General features: G+C 40.1%; 1 protein-coding gene across 1 annotated transcript in view; it reads right to left on the reverse strand.

Annotated features, from left to right (window-relative positions):
* CTNNA1 (catenin alpha 1) overlaps positions 1-23,976 on the reverse strand; it is a 120,320-nt gene that overhangs the window by 25,407 nt on the left and 70,937 nt on the right. The window contains exons 9-10 of the mRNA XM_026097704.2: positions 23,774-23,926; positions 9,700-9,792 (exon numbers count right to left, since the gene is read on the reverse strand). Of these exons, the coding sequence (XP_025953489.1) occupies positions 9,700-9,792; positions 23,774-23,926 (246 nt within the window). The remainder of the gene's footprint in view (positions 1-9,699; positions 9,793-23,773; positions 23,927-23,976) is intronic.

Here is a 23,976-nt window from a genome sequence, read left to right on the forward strand (position 1 = left end):
GTGAAGAACAATTTGGCAGGAGTGGCAATCTGTTCAGCAGAACCGTAGGCAGGAAATGTACCTCTGGAACTCAGCGATAATCAGCATTGTCGCTGTCTTTCAAGGATAACATGCAGGTTCTCTTCTGCTTCCCCTTCCTCAAGGTATACACTAAATTTACCCTTTCTGGGTAAAGTAGCTGCAGTAATCGGCACCTCCTTGGAGGCAGATAATCGCTCCCAGCTCTGGTGCACACTGCTGGGAACTGCTAGATGTTACGACCATGGTTCTCAAGTCCTGAAAGCTCCGAACAAAGCCTTGCAATACGCAAGAAAACAAAGTTCAAAAATTTAAGATCAACTGGAAATAACCATTTTAGAAAGGGAAAGCTGTCCTCCAATTAAGATCCCTGTTCGTAAGTCTAGGCAACATCATTTGTTGTCCCGAGCCTGAGTTATATAATGCATTACCCATCTGTCAGTCAAAATCTGGATACTCAAAGCTTTGTGAAGATGAATCCAAATAACGAGTGTCCTGGAAATAGAAAGGGTAAAACAGACAACTCTCCAGAAATCTGCTCTTAGCTTTTATCTTACTAGTAACTGTAACTATTGAGACAGAAAAAATGGTGATACCAAGGCTTGGGACACTTTATCCTCCTCTCTTCTGGTATGAGACATGAAAACATACTTTAAGCACTGCGACAGGTCAGCATTAATAGCAAAGAAATGTGCAGCCTGCATAGGGGCGTGATGTGCATCTGGAGAAGAGCAACTGTCTGAACAATTAGTCTTTGTCAGTGGCACGTATCCAACCCCAGCTGCCCACATTAAGCAACCCTTCATACGTAATGGAAGTGGCTGGAGCTGACACTGAAAGGGGACTTTGCAAGTTCTGGAAACGTTGAAAAGGGACGTTATCGCCAAATCCAAATGCAGGAAGCACAAGCCATGCAATCAAAGAGGCAGCTTGTCCAAGCAGAAGCAAATGGAAGTCGTTTTGTACGTCACACCAGCGAGAAGCGGCTGGCCAAGTCAAACTTATCTTAAAACGAACCATTAAGCAAAACCAGCAGGTAAGGTCCCCCTTACAAACAACTATGGCTTGTGTTTGGAAAGTAGCCAGCAAAGACACAGATGCAAACAAAGTTGCAGTGGGGAAATCACAGGCTCTCAAGTCTCAGCCTGCAACGAAAGACAGAACTGCAGTACAGGAAACCCATACGGCCCTGCATGCCCGGGAGGGAGCTCAAGACACCCGATGCGGCTCCATGGGCGGTTTTTTATACCACATATTCCACCTCTGTGTGCAAAGTGGTTACAACATACAGTTCCAGCAGCGGCAATCAAACCTGCCACTCTGCCAAATACGTACAGCTTGGGATTTAAATAGGCAAGTTAACATGGACATGTTTCACACATTTGTTTGGGTGAAATGGCTCGGGGATTATCAAGAAAACCCTGCAAATTATCTATTCAAGTAAATATGCCCTTTCATGAAGCCTAGTATCCAGTACAGAGTGACTGATTTGTTTTCTGACAGTGCTTAGATAGAGATGACAAAAGGATGGGAACACTGGATCTTAGTTGCGTATGTGGTGGGTGGCAGGGACTACGATTCCTTTATTATTTAAAAATGAACACTTCGGTGCAAAGAGAGGGAGGGAGGTGTTAAGGGACTGATTACAGTACACCATTGCCTCTGCAAAGAGGCATGAGGCACCAGACACCTGAATTACAAGAATTCATTTAAAATACGAACACCCCTTACAGGTAGGATATACATAGACCTCAAAATAGGAAGAATATAGCAAGAGTACTTGAAAAGTAGCAACCTTCCATGCAAAACATTTGGCAACTTTGGAGAAATAGTCTGTATCTCAGAGCTTTTCAAAATTCTGCCAGAGAACTGCGATCGCAATGACTCACTGAAGCTGTGCAAAGAGAAGAATCAAACACTGACATTTGCAGATTACCCTGAAGGAAACAGAGCGTAACGGGAAAACACACCACTTTTATCGGTGCTTTGTTTCACGTAGCAATTCCAGTGTTCAAATAGGACGGCCCAATGCTCAAGAATGCGATTCCACTGAGTTGTTTGGAGCCGTCCTCCCTCTGCCTCCAGCTTCTCACAGCAGCAGCCAGGGCTCGGCAACACATGCCTCCCGGGAGCTGCGACGCTCCGCAGTTAAACGGTTTGCAATTGATGTCTCAATCTGTACTTCAAATCCTGCTCCTGCATCGGTCATGGGAAGAACCTGCTTTTTCTCCTATTGAAACTGATGATGCAAAACTAAAAAAAAAAGTTCTGTTTGACTGCATTTATATATTTGTATCTTTGCAGGACAGGACTCTCCAAGGTTCCTTGAAGAGTGCCTTCTGCCTGGAATACATGCCTGCAGCTGTTCTGTCCAGAAGCTCTCTTAAAAAGCACAGCTATTCCCAACAGAAAACATCTATAACCTTAAATATATTTGTGGGTAAATCAAACCCACTATACTGGCATTATACCTAGCATTAATTTCTTCAGGATTAGTCTAGGATGGCTTCTAACCTCATCTTTACATCCACCAGTTTGAAAGACTGACATGAAGGTCAGCAAAAATCTCTTGCTTTGTTTTGTTGCCCTTATAAAGGACAGTTTTGAGCAATTAGTTTACATGGCCTAGGAAGAAACTTCCTTGGGAGAAGACAACTATTACTATTAACTATTTAGTTTGCCTTGCAACACTTAACACAGGCTCAGTGCATACAGTGCCAGTCACATAACTCTCCATCTCAGTGGCTATAACCAATCTTTCTTTCTTTTCTTTTTTTTTTTTTTTTTTTGCTTCCTTTTTTTTTGATAGGGACTTTCTACTCTGGACACTGTTCTTTCTGCAGTGGACGCTTTCTTTCTGGCTTAATTTTGCCCCATTTCCTCAGGTATTAGCTTCAGGATATGCTACTATGCCACAACAAGGAAGACTTTTTCCGTTTCAAAACCTCTAGCTCTCCTCTCTTTACAAATCACTTTTTCTTTACAACGAAAAAAAAAAGAAAAAAAGGTGTTCTTAAATAATTCTTGCTTTCCCTCCCCCCCTTCTTTCTTTTTCTAAATAAAGATCTTGACATATGAGCTTTCTTGGGGCATTTGGGTTATGAACTGGAATGGTAGCTATGTGGCCTTCAAAACCCGTGGCATTTTGCATTTGTAAAAAACAAAGCAAAACAAAACGAGCCCACACGCTAGGAAAAAAAGCACTCATCCATCAACTATCACATCAGAGGCAGAGGGAAAAGGGATACGCACAAACCAAACCCCAGCTGGGACAAGAAAATCATAGTTTTACTTTGGAGCGTTTGAAATTGGAATTTGTCAAGCAGACTGTAGGATAAAGCTTGCTACTTGCAAGCCTCCAAGAATGGTTTAAGAAGTATTTGAGACAGCAACGGCAGAGAAAGTGATCTCACTTTTTACTTTTGGAACAACCTAAATGCTGCTGCTTTCTGCTGTACATCTACTGTCTTATTTCTTGTGCTTCCTAGCGGGCAGCGCCTGACTTGGTGAGTAGCACCTTGCCTGGCTTTGCACCAACCTGACTGCTGCAGAAGGCACTGGAGAAGAAGTTATCAGCTGAGGAGGGGGTGACAACGTGGGACATGAAAAAAACATCCAGTTCTGACAGATGGCTGGGTTATTTCTTCAGGATAAGTAATTTAAGTGTGAGGCTTAATGGAAATAGTCTCTTACTCAAATTGTCAAAACAGGCAACAGCACCACACACTTGCCTCTCACCTGCCCTATTTTATTGCTGCTCTGCAGGGAAGGGATGCGATGCAGCCCTGGCCACCCTTCCTGCCAGTCCAGAACTGGTTAGAGCAGAAAGTAAAAGCAGAGGGAGGATGGTCGCAGATCACAGGTTTGCAAACGGTCAGCAAATGAATTCACAATCCTAGAACCCAAAGGTCCTATATCAACTGCACCCAAGTGAACCCAGCTCTCCCCTTGCTCAGGTGGATTTTAACACTTGTATTTTTTGTATTAAAGAAAACATAGCTTGCCCACTAACACTTTGTAGGAAGCGGCTCACAATTTAGTTCTACATATTCTAGACACCAAAGTTATCCCCAGCATCCACCCTACTCATGTCTCCTTCTCTGCTCCTAATTCCATTTTACTTTGAGTGGGAAAAAAAGGTTCACAAGCAGAACATTTAAGTCACTTCCAGTTACATTCAACTCCAGGTTTGCATTCACATGTCTACATGTGCTAAACCTTCTACGTATTTCAATACAGCTAAAAGCACTCTGCAGACACCGATGAGCTGAAATGCCTGGAAGCAAAACATACAAAAGGCTTTTTGCACATGTTCTCCAGATATAATGGCAATGACCAGCAAGCGCATCAAGGCCGATGCACCAAAAGGAGGAGGAGAAAAAGATTGCCTAAATTTCCAATTCTTTGTTCCAGTATCAAAATGTAGTTTGTCCAAATCAGAATGGTTCTTTCTTTTGCTGCAACTTGCTTACAGAGTTACTTCAGGTGTCTCTGCAGGATATTTACTCTTGTTATAACGCTCTAATGACCCACAGATACACACTTTTACTGAAATAACATGACCTTTTCCAGTTTAGCTTGTACTGCTTTCAAAGTGATTTACTATTTACATATTGTGTAGAGATAATTATACTATATTTTCCCTATATATGGAAAAGCATTCTCTTCTGTACCCAAGGACAGGTACTATACTACCATTCAACGTAGAAGCTGGAAGAATTTTGGCACCATTTGTTTTGGTTTCCATTTGCATTACTTTGTTTTGCATTTCACTGAACTGAAGCAGTGATGCTTTAGGGGCTTGGGGGATTCTGTTTGTATCTTGTCCAGAAGCTGTTCTGCTGCTGCAATCCACAGATCACCTTGTGTCTGTGATGAAAACAGAGTCCTTACGTGCTAACATACCTCTTCCTACAGAAATGAATCCCTTTCTCCTAGCTTTGATTCTTCTTTTGTAAATCCAGAGCAACAAGATCTGCACAATTTCTAATACTGTCTTTCTGATGACCATTCCTGTTCTCTACTGGCTTTTCTTCATAGTGAGCCTGCATAACACAGAACTGCAACCCAAGTGTTCAATTTTTTATTTAAAGATTTCTACTCAATGCCAGAAAAACACTTCAACCACCCGCAATTAAACAGTTTGGAGATGTATCTGCTGTTCAGTCATTCAGAAAAATCTTACAGTCTTTCAAAAAGAAGAAAAAAGGGGACATACTGCTTGATACGAAGCCTCTGATGCAAGGAAAATGAAGTCGTTGCCACCAAGAGCCACCAGTGAAGTGGTGGTAACTGGAGGCGTAGGGTCAAGGAGGAGAGAGCCTGTAGGCCATGTTTGGGTTTGGTTCATCAAGGGGGACTGGAGCTTGGTTTTAAGATGCTGAAGCTTCTGAACAAAGTTTTCTTGGAATTTAGAATCTCTCCATGGAATTCCTTGTGCTTTTGTATCTTGTCTGCTGTGTCAGTAGGTGTGATCAGCATATGTAACATCTGCCTCATCAGAAATCCATAAGCAGCAAATTGCTTTTCAAGTATTTGAAAATTGGAATGTAAGGATGTGGAACAGGAATTACTAAAAGTAGATGTTAATATGAGAAGAGCCATTTAAAAATAATGTAATTTAATCCAAGAACTATCTGAAATCCATTTAATAGACAACATTCACCTGACCTAAGCCAGATACATCTGTAATAAGGAGGCAAGCATGGAGTTAACACAGAACGGGCATGTGGTGACGCTGCCTGTTGCCTCCCAAGGTTTCTAAAAAGAAAGAGTAATTTCGACAGCAGAGGCTTCTAAAGGCAGAATGGAAATGTCTGCTGAGAGGGAAAGGTAGTCCATGCTGACTCAAAGCGCGCCCTACCCTACAGGCAGCAGAACAGACTCCGAGTGACCCACATCAGGAAGGGTGCCAGCGTGCCCTGCTCCCGCAATCTGCTTCCCAGGAGATATTCTGCCTTGGGGCAACGGGCTCCAGATTTTACTGGCAGAAGCAGACACAACTTGCTGGAAATTCTACATTCACAATTATTTTCTAAAACTCCCAGTCTGACTACAATTTGGTTAAAAGCCTACGGATGAACTTTACTGAGCCTTTAAAGAACTAGAAAGTCAACATTTAGCTGGTAAAAGCAGCTACAAGTGACAGCAGACTTGCATCAAAAGACTGGAGCAGTACTCTTTCCTTTCAAGAGCTGTACTAGGGTGTTTTTTACTGCTGCTTTCTAACACCTACAGCTTGTAGGATTAGAAATATTGGTATGGTTAAATTCCCTTCTTAGACATCTGTAATTCAAAATGCTGTTACAAAACAGCTTTCACAGGCTCCTAAAGCAAATACTTCTTGGAAATAGAATTCAGGAGCCAAAGTTATGAGAGCTGATCCAGGTTTTCAGGTTCAAATAAACAAGATCTTCCCTTAATTTACCATTGGCAAGCTCTGTGTTTAGCAATCTCAGAAGGCAAAGAAAACCTCCCCCAGAACTCTTAGTCAAATGGAAGCACAAGCAACTATTTCAAATATTTCACAGAAGTACTCTTCCTCTTCCATAATGAAAAATATCTTAAGTGTTTTTAACAGTTAATTATAGTGACTGAGGACTTCTGTTCCTTCCTCTTGACAGACCACAAACTTGCCTCTTTTCCCTACCATCTACCAGCACATGAAGCTGTATGAACGTTGGTAAGATGCTCCTGCTAGATTCTGGACAAAGTTCTTTCACTTCAATACGCAGATTTTCAGCAACATGTGCCTTCGATAAATAAATAAATAAAAGGATTTAGGTAAGCTCCTAAATCAAGGTTTCACGAAGAAGGTTCACGTGTTCTTGTAGGTCTTTCAGTGCACTGGTGGCCCACTAACACTGCATTATCTGTCCCCTGTAAGCCAAGTCCAGCACACGTGACTTGGCTGGCCTACTCCAGAGCCAGTACATTCAGGAAAAACTGCTAGGAAGGACTGCAACAAAGGGAAGTTCTCGATATTACATTTAGTCTTCAATTTTGCATTAAATTGTGCATTAATTGAGGATTCACAACAGTAAAGATGATGTTACTCTAATGACTTCTCTTGAGGAAGAGCTAATTTTCAGTAACGTATCCACAATAAGCAAGTTTAATTGCTCTCTTTTGTAGAGAGCTTTCAGATGAGCAAATTTCTGCACCTTTTTTTCTTCAAAAAAATTAAATTTCATACTTGAGAACGTCTGACCCCACAGCAGACAGCAGCAACGAGTGATTTTTTTTTCCTTACTGACAAAACTTTCCAAGTTTAGCCTAACCAAATAGTTCCAAGTGTTCCACATTTCTTACTTCCACAGCCAGTTCAAAAAGGCTAGTTATGGCAAGGGACCAAATAATTGCTCTATTTGAGATACAGCTTTTATAATTAACTCTGTAGATCGATTTCTGCAGAAATTGTTCTTTAACCAGGGGCTCCCTCCTCCCAAAATGGCCTCTACATAGCTAAGCTATTTAAGAGGATATCTGGAGACTTACTCGAGTGCATTATACATCAGTTTGATCCTTCTAATAACAGTAGTGCCTTGAATTAAATTTCATACATCATATTTCAGTGTGACACTGATATATTCACTCTAGTTTCATAGACCGTTGTAATTACTGATTGATTTGACTTCTTCTGAGCCCAGTATCTTCTGGGGGGGGACACCAAAAAACCTGTCTAAGCAATAAAATGTAAATGCAGATAATTTTGGAACAAATTTGTATTTTATGCCTAATTCACAGGTTTGTTCAGCCCAGCCACCTAAAAGGATCCGAGGATATGCAGGGCATGTCATCAGGAATAAACTGTGAAATTATCAGATAATTGCCTTCAAAAATATACTATGCTATTCCTTATATCCACAGGCATTTAGAGATTCTCCAGAATAGTCAACATTCGGGGCTGTTCGGTAACATTGTATATGAGGATAAGTGTGCTGCACTGCTTAGACTGGCATAAGACAAACTTATGTATTGTTAGCAGAAAACACAGATGCCATTTGTAAAACAGTTTAAACAAGTGCCCTTAATTATCTCTCAGGATTCACAACATGTATAAATACTCACAGCATTAAAGAATCAGCCGAAGAGCATGTAATGTAATATAAAAGCACTCTTTCAAGTGCTCTGAACATCTATAGTGTCATTTACTATTCTCTTGGTGACTAGCCTAAAAATTAAGGCAAACTGCATGTTGGAGTATCAGAATGTAGGTCTGGCAGTTCAGGTAAGCAACTTATGTAAGGCTAAAACCCCATCAACTGTAGCCCCTGTCAGCTCATAGATAACATCAAATCAGAACTTCAAATGCTTGTAAAATACATTATCCATATTCCTTGAAGAAAGGTTGTAACATCTTTGCTTCAGTACTTTGAGAGGGAGTTACTCGTTGACTATAGTTTATTAGTTATTTCACGTTCACTTGACTATCATGAACTGTACTTTATAAACATGTAGGCTTATTTAAATAGGAATCTGTTGAAAAAGCAAAGAAAGAACAGTTTGAAATAAATGTCATTTCAGTAAAGGGGAGGGGAAAAAGCCCTGCGGGCTTTGACGACTACCAAAATCATTTGCATTCAAAGAAATCCTAACCATCTTAAAATGATAATTTCAAAAGCCTGAACATTTGTTTTGGGGAACATGCAGACATTCATATTCTGGGGATTAAGCACAAAATTATGATGCACAGGCTCCAGGGTCTGACCCAGCAGGGGGAACTGCAGAAGTTCCTCCTAGGATGAGAAAAGGTCCCACACTGGAGGCAGCAGAAGAAGAAACTGGTAAAGAGATGAAGGCAAACAGCTCTGCAACTATGACATATATTACAGCAGGCTCCACTAGAATGGCATTTAGGGCACTCTTTAAAGGAGAGCAACGTATGTTTTATATCTGAACTTCCCGTTGCTTTAAAAATGTTATCACAAGGATTAATAACGCACTGCAGTCTTCAGTGGCTCATTCAAATATCTTAGTTGTGGACATTTATAAGATCAGGACTGCAACAACAACAGAGGACAGTCTAGTGCTTATATGAACCTAATTTTCTTGACTGCATTAAAAAGTTATTAACTAAATGGTGTCTTAGCCAGATTCAAACTCCAAATGCATAGCCAGTTTTATCTGATTCTAGTCTGGAGATTTTGACATATTATACTCAGGCAAAAAACAATTCTATATTCATCTTATAACATATCCAGGAGCAGCAGTAGTATTTTCACAACACATCTTCCTGCAACATGAACATACACAGCAGACCAGTGAAGCTTCACTGGTTTACTGTCTAGCAGGCTACTGAGAGAATGCCAAGGGAAATTAGAGCCATTTTGTAAAAAGAGCCTGAAGAGCCATCCATACCACTAATTACTTTCTACCATGTGTTAAATTTTGATGCCTACATTTTCAGCACTGAATTTCACTCCCTACATATTTCTATTAAAGCTAGGTTTTGCAGATAATGCCATAAAAGGATGCTAAAAGGACCAGCCAGAGAGGTACCTTCTAATACCCTGAATACAACAGGGCTGGCTGCTGGGGGACTACCAGGGGAATGGACCACAGAAAGAGCCCAGGCTCCCTTCCAAGAACATCTCCTACTGCCATTGCTGGAGACAGAGTATTGAGCTAAGCTGGACCACTTGCCCAGCCTCCTAGGGCAGGTCTTACACTCTTTATTACCTGGGGACAGAGGGCTTCAAGCTGACTGGCTGACATGCGAACCAGTTTCACGCCTTCTTCATTATTTGAGATGGAGCAGGCCAAGTTGGCAACCTGTATCAGAGGTGGCAGAAAAACAAAACAGAACTGTTAGAATTGATTTCTATTTCCTGCTATAAGAAACTTTTTACCTTCCCCACACAATGACTGGTAGCCCTTCAAGAAATGCGAGCTCTCCACATTTTTTCAGTTCTAACAAATTTTTGTAATCATTAATAATATTCGATCTGTCTCTAGACAGCACACCATAAAATAAGAGTTGTTCAAACAGGACAGACAGGTCCTTCTTACCATTGATTAAGTTAAGTTCTCTCCAGTAGAACGTACAAGAGCATCATTAGCAACACTTTAAGTAACGGTTAAAATGTTCATTACAACTCAAGGGTGAGAAAGCAGTAACCACACAATTAAAAATAACAACCTAACTCCCAAGCATCTGAAGATTAATTCTTCTAATGCTTGTAACGGTATGCACTCTCACTTTTCCTTAAAGCATTTCTCTATCATTTTTCACGTGAGTGCCAAAGAACTTGGCAATAGGCTTAGAGACTAATTCATGTGTACAAGTGGTGCAATGGCACAGCAAAGCTCAAGCTGTATTCTTGATGTGCGCAGAGCATGCCTTAGCTACTGGATACAGACATCTGAATGCACTGGCTTAACCTACTTGATGTGCTTCTCAATTAGTCAAAGACTGCAGCATCAAACAGGTGTTCCTCTAGCCTTCCAATGGTGCCATGATTTGCCGAATGAAAATATTTACTGACATCGGTGGTCTTGAAGTTCCATCCACAATTCTCCAAAATCTGAACAGCATCTCACGATGCTAAAACTTTACTCCGAAACCTTGACCTGCTGCACAGCAGCACCCTTAAGTAGGTCATCTTGAAACAGAAGACCTTTTATTAACAACTGCCTTTTAAGAGTACACAGGAAGGGGACAGCACAGAATTTTTCAGTAATTGAAGATAATCCTCATATTGGAGCTACTCTCAGGGGAAGGAAGTATAAGCGAGCTACATTTCTTAGTTGACAGGTGAATGACAAGCATGTTATTCTGAGCCATTTGAACACAGAAAGCTGTAAAAATAGTACCAAGTGCACTAAGATGAACACTGAGTACTGTCCTTTCAGAGACAGAGCAACCTTCCCCCCCAAAAAGATCCAGTAAATGTACTGTAAAAGCATCATCATAAGCCAGCATATAACACGATATAACACCAGTGAACCAGACTTCTCCATATGCTTTCCTCTAAAAGCTGGAAAAATGCTACTCTTTAATTAAAAACTATCCTATGCATTTGTACACAAATCATTTTGAAAGTGTACCTGCAGCTAGATGCTATGCTTTCTTCCCCCCTCCCCAAGCCATTCCCTCACAACAGAGCTTACCACACACAGAATATGCTACTGCCCCAGAAACCATCAATCACATGCCATTACACGCAACTGAAGTGCTTCAAGTCCACTATTAATTTCAGGACCAAAGCAAGTTCCCACTACAAAGCATACAGCATCTTCCTCCCCTCAGTTCCCAATCAAGTCATAAAGCATAAAAAACTGTGAGCTCTCAAGAAGAGAAGGATGTTTCAAACATTGGCTTACTAAGTAAACAGATGCAATGGCATATATTTGGATGAAAATAAACTGAAGTTGAGAGAAAGACCGTGCAACATCAATATACTGCAGATAAAACTGTGCCAGCTTTCAGAAGTATCTGTGTCTCACTCCTCAACTTCTTCTCTCCACTGGTCTTCATAGGAAAGAGCTATGTATTAATAGCTAAGACTGAAGTTACGTTAAGTCTTCAGCTGATTGCAAGGTTGCAAAGTTTAAAACCCAGCTCAGCAGAGGCCGACTTCTCTCTCCGTTCCGTTACCACATTCACCACAACCATCTCAGACGTGGTTCTCTTCTGCAAAGCACTTCCATGGGGGTGCCGGCTAAACCTCGAACTGCTTACTCTTGATAACGCCTTATCAGAAAGGGATTTTATTTTAAACATGGGTTCCCTCTCCAGATTTGCCATACCTTGAATCCCTAGTTTACAAGCAACTGTGGTGTATTATACTTTTGTTTAGAGGCTCAAAAATGAAAAGACAGTGAGATGCCATGATTTACAAGTGAAATAGAGATTTTGTTGTCGTTTTAAGCAAAAGCCTTATTTTTGAGAAATATCAGTTTGCCAGTATTTTTATGGCCCATATTTTCATGTGGTTTCTGCATCCATGGCAGCAGCTACAGTTTCTAGAAGTGAGAAGAATACAAAGCTCTACTGAGCACAAGCCAAATAAAAACTTGTTGAAGCATTACAAAATCAGTCTCTCCAGTATCTGGCGATGTTGCGTAGTCTCTCAAGCCAAATCTGATGAATCAAGAGCATACAATATCAGCACAGTCTGAATAGAGAGTGCAAAGAAGTTTATAATTGAGTGTCCTCTCCATGGTATTATAAAATTTGGGGGTTTTTTGCACAGTCATTTTTGCACAGTCATTTTTCTTCTGAATACCTCACTGATGGCAATTCTTCTTCAGGAATTACCGAACTGGGACTGCCAACCTTTATGAAAGAAGTGCGTGCGCTTCTGTGACTGAGGTTCCTTGGCAGTTTAACACAACCCAATTGCCGGCTGCCGCGTCGCATCCTACCTCTGGTTCTCCAAAACTCAACACTTCATTTCAGCACGTTAGTCCGGAAGAAAGCTATTTGCTTTGGCAGATTAGTTTTTTCCTGCCAGATTAGCACACAAACTTTCTAGCAATTTGCTGAACAGCAGACCAAAGCAAGAACGTGGCAGCAGCGGGGATTACTTCAGCGAGCTATGGGACACAGCCTGAATTCACAGCAACAAAAGATTCACTGCACCCATCTGCAGGCTGTTTCAACCTGTTGACAGCAACTCACGCTCCTCTTTGAATTCAAAATTTAATAAGTTGTATCTTGACTTATTAATCAAGTAGTAAATCACATTACAATTATGTATTTTAAATTGTCATTAATTAGCGGGTGCTCTATAGCATGAATTCTAAAATTGCATTTAGCAGCTGAGGTGGATGGGTGTATGATAAAGAAACTGGATTTTAAAAGCATCAGAAAGTGCAGTTCATGAACAGCTCCTGTGTGATGTTTGACAAATCACTTGAAGCTCCTATCTATGAGAAGGATAAAATACTCCTGTCCAGTTATTTGGCATGTACACATAATACGTGGCATTTTGTAGCTGTGACGAAGATCAAACGTGACCAAATCTGTTTTAAAACAGGCACCTGGAAATCATATACATTTCTGAAACTCCCATATAAAAAGGCAACACCTCAAACAAACAGAAGTTGCATGTAAATCAAATGTAAATGAAATCGTTTCTCCATCTTTCCAACAAAGCAGCTGACTGACATAATAAGTGGTCAGATTTAATTTGGAAAGAACACTTGTGTTGGAGAGCAAAGGAGCTATGGAATTCCTGCTCCGTTTGTTCATTCTTGCCATTCAGTATCATCAAGTCCCCTTGCACAAGCACTACTGGCACAGGCACCAAAGGAGACAAAAAACCCTGCAAACAATGCAATCAGCCCTAATGACCAATTTCTTGAAAAAAAATTACAAATAATCAGATAGATGAAGGGAGACTAGAGAGACAAGACTAACTCAGTTTACAAACACCTCTCGTAGTACACACAGGCCCAATTAAAAGCATCTTTTTGATGCAGTATCAAGGCTCTTGCATTTTATAGAGTATACAGCCATCTCCCAGAGACTGCTTCATGTATCTGAAAAGGCAGGACTGGCCCAAGGCTGCTGCCAGTGTTTGGATGAATGAGCTTAAATGTACCCCCCAGTGACAAATCCACCAAGCCTTAGTGAGAAAGGCAGTGATGCAGCCATTTCAACATAGATCCTTCCCGTAAACCCAACTAACAAACTGGTGCCAAGTAAAACTCAAAGCTTGATGAACTTATCAGGGAAGTGGGTTTTATGCACACGAATCCGTTTTGGAAACTCGTGTTTGATTTGTATCAACAGTGACATCAGAGTGCTGCAAGATGAGATGATGATGCCTTCAGAGGAGGCATCACTTCACTGCTTCTCTCTAAAGTAGGCACCATCTCCGTGAGAAGAGTCAGTTGGGAATAAATTATTAACAAGAAGGTACTATTCCAATATAAAAGAAATAGGGGAAGGTTTTCGTATCATCTGCCATTGAGGGAGACTTCATCTCAAATTCTAGTTATTTTGCTTCTTCTGAATTTATTGATTTAATAGGGAAAAGTCAGAATATTTCTAAAGAAATGTTTCCCTCAATTAGCAACAATTTGTCAACCTACATCATTTTTATTGTTTGCTGTTCTAAATGACAGGGCTCTTTGACATTAGGCAGTTTTTACCTTTTTAATCTGATTTTTTTCCCCCACTTGAAATTTGTTCAGATAATGAATAAAGAGCAGTGTTTTCCATCGATTGCAAAACTACAGCAGCCTCAACCACACGAACTGGGGTCATCATTACCTTCATTAGCTTACACCTTTGAAAATAATCAGGAAGCACTGCTACAGGTCTGTATTTGCTAAACTTTCTCTTTGCACTGAACATCTTAGCTTTGGTAAACAACTTATTTTGTATGGAAGTATTTATTAAAGGATTGACAAATTGCTTTTTCAATAGAAGACCAACCATGTCACTCATAAAAGACTAACCATGAGGAAAAGAAGAACTAGAGTCTCCGAAACAGGAAACCTTCCTTTCCAAGGATTTCAAAGGCTGATGCTGGAGGTTGTATTAGAATTTTTGCACTGCACAACTGCACTGACTTCAAAGAATTCCCACCAAGTTTTTCCACCTTGTTTACAGGTCACTTTTAGAAGAGCTTCTTCAAAAAACTCAAACATCTAAAGCCCTCTTTTAGATGGGTGCTGGACACGACCATCCAGCAACTACATAATCCAAAAAAGCAGGTTCTGTAATTTTTTATTAACGCACAATTTATTTAAAAACATCCAAGCCTGCCCCACCACACAGCATTGTTATAAATAAGAATCATATTTTACTGTGCAGGAGACAAATATATTAATTGAATTCTAAGAGTCTGACTATTTCTATTTAAAACTGCGGATGTAAAATCAGCATTCCAAAAGTACATGAGTTTTTAGATGGTTTTCCTATTGGAAAACTTAACAATTCCATTTAACATTACCCAGGATCCTCTCAATTAATGCTCACAAATCTTTACGCAAAAATAACATGGAAACACACTGTTTCATTACACATAGACAATTTGGGAATTTCAAAAGCATGGAAACAAAGATTTTTCAAAGGTGTTAGCTTCTCGCATTTTAATTTCCAATGAAAGGTCAGAATTTTATCTTCTTACTTTATTTTTTTTATTGCAATTTCTCTAGGAATGGAAATTCTCACTTTTGAGCAGGTAAAATCACCCATTTTAAATGGAAAAAAAAAGAAGAAAAAAAAGAAAAAAAAAGAACAGAGAAGCAACCACTCAACATTTTCCTCTTGATGACTCACTGAAGAAATTGCATCCAATGTGCTCACAAAATTCAAGTTCTCACAGCACATCTAGTTTCCTCCTGCCCTTTATTAAGAAAAAGGTCCAGATTCACTTCATGATGGTCAAAGCCCATGAAGGTTCATTTGCTGGCAGGAATGAATGTCCCAGCCAAAGTAAGTGGCAGCTGAGGACTCTCAGAAGAGATGTGTCAACTATGCAATTTCCACCCCTCTTGAAATACAGGCTTTTTTTATTCAGTAAGTCCATGTATTTATTAATTCCCTCATTGACTATAATGTTCAAGAGACATGTGAGCACTGTAAAGTCCAGTCCCAACAGGTATCATACATGGGGGAAGAAAAACCTGCATCATATCTAAAAGTTCTATAAAATCACTAGTTTTGGAGCAGCATGCCCTTTCTGAATTACACAAAACAGTTTCCCTTCTTTAATGTGCAGAAGGATGGCAGAGAAGACTTTTGGTTTGAGTCCACAGAGACTTTGGAACAAGTTATTGGGTGTCATCCTGCGAGTCTAACGACCCCAGTGGCTGCACCTCCACAGAAGGCACCTTTCAAAAGCTTGTTGTGGGCAGCAATCACAATATATTAAAATAGTAAAAACTTAAAATCAAACGAGCCACACATATAGAAAAACTTCAGACAAAGACTGAGGGAAACTACGGACTAAAACTGAAATAACCATTGTTCGTAGAGCTCTGCAAACTTGCGATTATTATGCTGAAGAGGAGAACAATTTTAATTTCAAGCTTCATTATAAAAGCACAGAGGGGAATTTTTCAGCCAGATGGAACAAAACTGGCATGCAAAATGTTTTCAGACTTCAAAAGATGAGAGACAATGAGAACCAGGGAGTTCAGGTGTTTTTTATTTCAACAGACTGACAACTGAAAGAAAGAACAGGCATCGCAGACTTCAGACACTGCGTATTTTCTGCTTCCTTACAATATTCAAGCAACAGCTTAATATTTTCAGAGCTAACATTCTTTTCGGATGATCGAATCTCAAAACTTGCAGCTGGTAAGTTGGGTCTGTATGCATAGAAGTCTAGTTAAGGAAGAAAGCTTTGGATCTGACTCTCAATATAAGCAAGCTGTCTACAAATACCTCTCCAGCTACTGTGTGCTAGCCTAGGTATAGCTGTCCTGCAAAAGCTCTGTTCAACGCTGCTGAGTTTCTCCCATGCTTGGAGAGGACTTCTTTCTCTGACGGAGCGTAAACCTCGAGTGTTGTCAGAGCTTCTTAGAGAAGGGCAATTTTCCAAGCAGCTGGGCAAAACCAGCGTTTGCGCATCATGACAAATTGAACAAGGTCCCATTTGCTGAGAAGCCAGTGCAGAAGGCAGAGCACTTCTAGGTCTTTGCCAACAGCAAGGCGTTTGTCTCGAACAAGGGAGAGGGCACTGTTTGAAGGGGACTAGTATATCAGTAGCATAAAGTATATCCACAGTAGGAGAGTACTACCCATACAGGAATACCTTTATTTCTGGATCAGTAGATTATCCTTTATATCGACTTGACCTGGAGGACATAGCTAGCAAAGGAGCATCAGTGCATCACGTGGGCAATGTGCCCCCTCACGGATGCAGCCATAGCAGCAGATGTCTGTTTGGCATAGTAATTATTCTTTCCTCACACAAAGAAGCTAAATTGATAAAATGTTGTTATAACCTTAAAACACACAAGTCTTCCTTAGCTACCACGACAGAAATCACACCCGTGGTACGTAGTTTAGATATGACACTAGCCAAAAACTTTCAAAGGGAATCCTCATGTTAGATGCTTCTTAACACCACAAACATTCTTCATTGAAATAAAAGTGTTCCTAACAGTGATATCTGGATGGTGCCTGAAAAAAAAAATCCATATCAAAAAAGCCTCTATGTTTATCAGACAAAATGGAAATCAGAATTCTCTCCTATCTCACTTTGCTTTTCACTCAGATCCTGTTGCGCTATGATCTTCCCAAAGGCTTCCAGCTTGGTGCCCACCATTAGCTGTTTAAAACAGTTTCTGGTGGTTCAGGCAACTGTTCATGGCAAATTTAATGGGAATTATAAGTACATTATGCTCTTAAAGAAGGCAACAAAGCAGTAAAAGAAATGAGCACTACATGGGCTTCAGGCAACTCCTTCATGACATTACATGACTAATATTCCAATATTGCTAATGAATAAGATGATGATGCACCAAGGCTGTTACTTATATTATTAAAATTAAAACATTTATGCCACATCTATAAATGTTGTATCCAAAAAGCTACTTAAAAATGCTGTTAGAATTAAAAGATTCAAATGTCTGGAAGAGGAAGTAGTTCAGGCTTTTTACCAGCCTCTAAAAACATCACATTAACAGCACCAATACTCAACCGTTCTTACATTTCTGACATCTTCTATAGATGTCAGAATCTGTATTTCTTCTATCTTTCCCTTCCCTACCAAATGCTTCCATCTGTTCTCCAAAGGAAAAAGGAACAGAAGAAATAATTGGGATGAGAGAAGGACATTAATACATTTGCCAAACCACAGCCTGCAACTCCTTCCAGTCTAGCACTACAACCTCCAATTCTACAGCCTTGGCATCTCCCTTGGCCCAAGCACCACATTCTCAATAGTCATACAAAACAGTAACACAACAACTGCCCCTACAGAACAGACAGGGCAGAAGTGCCTCTTCTTCATCTGATTGCAGCAGCAAACCTGAATGATTTTCAAACATCATCTCCAAACACCCCAATGACTATCCATATGTCAAGGTTCGACTTCATCTTCGACTGCTTCATTTCTCCATTAGTTTCTGTGTCAGATTACTAATCGCCTTGGCCCCTCCATGCATATTTACTAGGAAATCTGGAAAGAAATAACATCCTAAGGTTTGTGTTCCTACTCCTCTTACTCCCTGATTTTTAATCTATACCATCATTTTATAGATCCTATCATACATAATTTAGTAGAGTATTAGAACATTGGCCTCAAAAAACTCACAAGAACAAAAGTTATCCTATTAAAGGGTCACTTACTTTTATTTATCTATGATGTATTAAATAAGTATATCCAGTTTTGTTGGAAAAATGGATGAATGGTTATTTGCTGAGGTTTTCCTACTTTACCGATTATGAATGTGTGCAAGGAGAACACATTCTACGAGTAGAACTTAATTTATTTATGAATTAGTTGACTAATAAAATGAACTTGCAAGGAAAGTGCATCACTTCTGGAAAAGTGTCAGATTTTAGAGGGCATATTAGAATTAGACTGGTCATTTGTTGAAGACATTTGTTTTAAATTGGTGCCTGGGTAATCCATAGACAAATTACGAAAAATGTGCCTGTTCTTTGGAAGAGATACTTCGTTATGCATCTTAAAATGGGAAATTATTCTCGAGTTGGACTAACTCTGCCTCTCCTCTGCAGACCACAGTGTCCAAGGACATTTCCGTTGTAATGCACGCTTATCTTCAAAATAAAAGCAAGTGAAAGACAAACTTTGGTTTGCAGGGGTGCAGGGGTTCTTCTAAATTAGCTTGCTGAACTGGAAAAACAGGTGCTGAGATACCTTGGTAATGACTGACAATGACTCTAGCCTGGTAAATGCCAAGTTTAGAGAGACTGACGTACCCAAGGATTCAGAAGAGCATTCCAAGTCAATATTTCATTCTGATGTCAAGCGCTATGCTCTCTGTGTGCTTTTCACCCAAGATGCATCCCTGTCTTTCTATATTGACACATACCTTAGTCCACACTTTAAGCCCCTCCACAGTACCTCTGATATTAAAGATGAAGAAAGAATATTTAAGCAATGAGCAAAACCAGTCCACTCACACCTTCAAAAATGCTAATTTTATAAAGTTTTTACAAAACTTCAGCCATCAGTTGAATAATAGATGCCACAAAGGCAGGATGATCCTGGGAGACCAAATTATATCTGGACGCTTTCATCCTGTCCTTCATTTTTCATAACTATATAAGAGACAGAAAAAGTACATACCTTTATAAGATAGATAATTGTCTATGCCCAAGCAAGCTATATCTCAAAAAACACAGGATTGGCAAGCCTCAGTTATGCGAGACCTTTGCTTTGCTTGAAGCCATTCTCTAGATGCCCAAAAGCTAGTTAGAATTTTAAACCTCAAGCTATGTTTTCTCCATTTCAGATGTTTTAAAAGCTTTTCACATGTAAAAAACTGCAGCAGTTTGGCTCACTGAAGAACATATAGACTGCAAGCATGGGCAAATCATGATGAACTGTAATGAGAGCATCTAAGTATGCAAAGCTTTTAGCTTCTGGAGAGTGGTATTTTTAGATTAAGGTCTGAAGAATTATTCTAGAATACAGGGCTAGACAGTCAGGGTAACAGAAGGGGAAAATGTCAGTGAGAGAGGCTACAAATAACTTATGGAGTTGCGAGTGCCCAAATGTGATTCTTTCCAAGCAAGCAAATTTGCAGTCTACATCTGTTCGAGGGTTTTCACTGAAGACGGGAAAAATCCTCTCTCTATACACAAGACATAACCTAATGCATAAAAAAAAGGCAGAGAGTAGTCTTTTCAGATAAATTAAAGCAACTGTAAAAACTGATGCTTACGAAACATCATTGAGAGCTTTCAGCTTTATGGTTTCTCTGAGAGACTTAAAAAATAAAAGTATGAGAGAAACAATTAGCACTGAACTGATTCCTATAAGACAAGATTATTTACTTTAAGAAGTTACAAATTCCCTCTTTCCAAAAAAGTTCTTCAGCAAGCAAACAGCTATTGCAAGCTTTTACCTGGACTCTCCTCATTTGCCTTTACCCATGTAATTTCTTTCCTTCAAGGTCCGAGAAACCTTCTAATTAAAACTACATAGTACAATGCGATGACAAGTCAACAACCTAATTTCTAATTTTGCTGAAGCATTCAATAGTGTAGCTACAAGTTTCTGCTCAACATTTATGGCCCTTTTACTTTTCGGAGAACAACTACAAGCACCATTATAGTGGCTACAGCAAGGCGTACGAAGATGACTCGTGCATAAGCAGCCTTCAAAGACCAGGACAAATGAAAAGTCGGTAAGGTGCTGAGCTAGATCATTGAAAATAAACACAAAGTTTCAGGACAGTCTAGTTTCTGAGGAGACACCTTACATCTAAAGAGACCATGCCTTTCCTCAAAAGCAGACAAAGTTACAGGTTTGAAAGCCAGGGCTACTTTATCCAGCATGTAACAGGATCATAGAAAATGCTGGGACACGAGTATGTAATTCATAGTTGTAGTGAGCAACACTTCCATGGTTCACGAGTAAATTTAACTTTCTCCTGCACTGGTTCCCAAAATGCTGTGTCTTTTGTTATTCTCGTGTACTGCATTTAAATCAGCTTCTATTCCTGAATTCAACTCCTTTAACAAGGCACAGGAAGAGTGCTAGCTAGTTAATGGACTGTTAGCACACAGCAATTTTGAAAGCTGTCTTTGAAACGTAGCATTCAACACAGAAGGACCAAGACAAGTCTCATTCTACTATTTACTGTTATCCAGTTTTCAAAAAGCAGGATAAGGGAGCTAAGTATTTTACTGCGAGAGAAGCAAATTAGATGGAAGCTCTTTGGGACACTGATTCCATGGGGCTTATCTAGGAGACACAGACCCACCAGCAAATCTGATTTTTGTGGCCGTTACACCTTTTGGTCAAATCCAGCTGTCTAGCTTTTAGGCACTACAGAAGCAGACAGCATTCAGTAACCAAGAAGGGAACATTTAAAATAAAAATACCCAAATCATGGGCTTGCCTGTCCAGCTTATTAACGCTTTGAGGGCCCATAAACACCCTTTGCGGCCCAGGAGCAAGAAGTCTTCATGCTAACCCAAGCACAGAAGCATTGATCCCTGGCCTGGCACTACCACTGCTCCTGTCTAGTGAACACTTGCAACAGCTCAGTGTCAAAGAATATATTGCAGTCCCCTCTAGTGGCTGGTTTACAAGGAAAGCAGCACTTACTCCTTCAGGTCAAAGGACGAGGGTCTGTACTAAACGCAAGGTGTAAAGCTATTTGCTAATTCAGACGGGGATCCTCCAAGTGACCTACAGCAGAGTGTGTCCCCCCGTGCACTTCCTCCCTTTTCCTAGCGTACGGGAAGGGACACGCTCTGTTCCACATTTAAAACATCGCCGTTTGTCAATCACAGCGTGACACACAACACGACTCTGCTCTGCACCGCAGCTGGTCTGTCACATTTGATGTCTTGAGTCACTCAGCGGTATTTCTGAAAGTAGTTATGATAAACTACCAGGCACACTTCTGCTGCACTGAAAACAGGTGGAAGCAACCACTCCCAATCTCCCTACGCGTAACGTCATCTGCTCTGCTCTTACACAATCTTCATCGCTTCTCCAGATATACCCGCAGCTGAGTTTTCTGGCAAAGAGCGGAATCGCATGGGAACTCACAAAAATCATTCGCCATTCTGACCGAGGTATACGGAAACATTATAAATGCAACCCAGCCCTAACCTGTCTTCCTTTATGGTGAATTTGACATCACAACACGACTCTGCTCTGCACCGCAGCTGGTCTGTCACATTTGATGTCTTGAGTCACTCAGCGGTATTTCTGAAAGTAGTTATGATAAACTACCAGGCACACTTCTGCTGCACTGAAAACAGGTGGAAGCAACCACTCCCAATCTCCCTACGCGTAACGTCATCTGCTCTGCTCTTACAATCTTCATCGCTTCTCCAGATATACCCGCAGCTGAGTTTTCTGGCAAAGAGCGGAATCGCATGGGAACTCACAAAAATCATTCGCCGTTCTGACCGAGGTATACGGAAACATTATAAATGCAACCCAGCCCTAACCTGTCTTCCTTTATGGTGAATTTGACATCACTTACAACTCTGCAGTGGCTCTTCACCCCTAGAGACAAGGGCTCTGCAGGAGTTGTATAAACCCTTCTGCGTAGAGAGAGAAGCTAGGCATATGTGTTAATCCATCTGTATTCATGGAAGAGGTTTATAAGCCATCTAGATCACACTAGTCTATAGCTAGAGTTACATCTTAGACAGCAAAAGCAATAAGCAAATCTCCGGAACGTTGCTGCAGCAGCATATCATTTTAGCAGAACCCTTTGATGCCAGTCAGAAACGTTATTTAATGCATATTTCCACAGGAATATTCTTTCTTGAAAGACAGAATGTCTGGCAGCGGAGAGGTTCTGGAAAATTAATTTGCAGCTTGGTATTTTACACACAAGGTGAGGTAAAAACTCTTCTTACATGCCAATGACAGCTATCCATTGCTCTTCAGAAGACAGGCATAATCTGAGCAAAACAGGGCATAACGGCTCACCTATGGAGGTGGGAGGGAAGTCAGCCGATAGAATATGCAGTAGTGCAATTATTCCTTTGCAACTACGCTGATAAAAGCCTTGTGCAGACACGGTGGGCACCAAAGAGGTGCAACTATAACTACAATCAGAAAAAAAAAAAAACTTTTACTGATGTTTGAAAAGTCTTATTCTTGAAGTCATTTAAATCTGTCAAGTTGTGTGAAAGTATTCAAGATGAGCCTAACAGATGCACGGATTCAATTATAGTACAAAAGCACTAAAACTAGGAGAGCAAAAAAATTTTAACTGGTATCTGACTCTTTACAGATGGCTACTGAGGTTAAAGTCAGCTGGTTCCTCAAAGTGTATTTAAGTGCACAGAAAGAATTTTTGAAGTTTATTCCTAATGCCACTTTTCTTACACAATAACCGTAGAAGTTTGTTCGCTGGCATTTAGCCTAAACACGCACAAAAACCACAATGTGAAAACTACGGCAATAGGATAAGGTTACCAAGATGAGTTCATAAAAACATGGCACGAACTTAAGTTTCTCTTCATAAATGCAGTATCTGTTGCAAAACAATTAACTTTAATGGCTGACTAATGGATTTTAATTAAGACAGGTTAGTCTCATTTAGGTTAATCTTCCTAGAGATTAGTTTTATAGTTTGGAGTAAATTCAGTTTGATGACCTTTGTTTCTTTATTAGAAAAAGATGGCAAGGATTGATTCGGGTTGTTACTGGAATTTTTTTTGTTTGTACATTTGTTTGTTCGACACATATGCAAGCAGGTGCTCATTCTAGAAAGCTTCACACTAAAGTCCTCTCCATATGCACTGTTATTTTACTGAGGGGAAAAAACAAATTAAAAAAAACGCACTCCAAACTTCAAGCAACAGGTCAGATTATACAGCAGCAAACTGCTGCCAGTCTCCCTCCCTCCATATCTTTTTCCATCTCCAATTAACAAAGCAAACAGAGGTAAGAGCATAATACTACTCTCATGCTACATAACCTCTAAGACTGCAAGAGCTATGTAACAGCAGCTGCTGCTTTTTAATAATCCTGCAACTTTAATTATTTAAAAGGTATCTAAACACAAATTTGGTACAAAGTTTGCTGTTTGTTTCAACACAGTTGAAAAATGTGTTTTGCCTAGTTGTGCCTTAATTTAACAAGTGCTAATTTAATTTTAATTTGTACCATCTTACCTCAATCAATTTATTGGCATGTTCACGGAAAACCTGGGCATATTCTTTAACTTCTTTTTCATTCCCATTCTTGGCAGCTTCAATCAATACTAAAAGCGGAACATTTGTTTCCAGAAAAGAATCTGATACATGGTCCATAACAGCTTTGCGGAGCTAAAATAAAAATAAACGAATGAGTTATTTTTCACCAGTGTTCCAACGCT

The sequence above is a fragment of the Dromaius novaehollandiae genome, chromosome 15 (assembly GCF_036370855.1).
Source record: "Dromaius novaehollandiae isolate bDroNov1 chromosome 15, bDroNov1.hap1, whole genome shotgun sequence".
In the NCBI taxonomy this organism is placed as follows: domain Eukaryota; kingdom Metazoa; phylum Chordata; class Aves; order Casuariiformes; family Dromaiidae; genus Dromaius; species Dromaius novaehollandiae.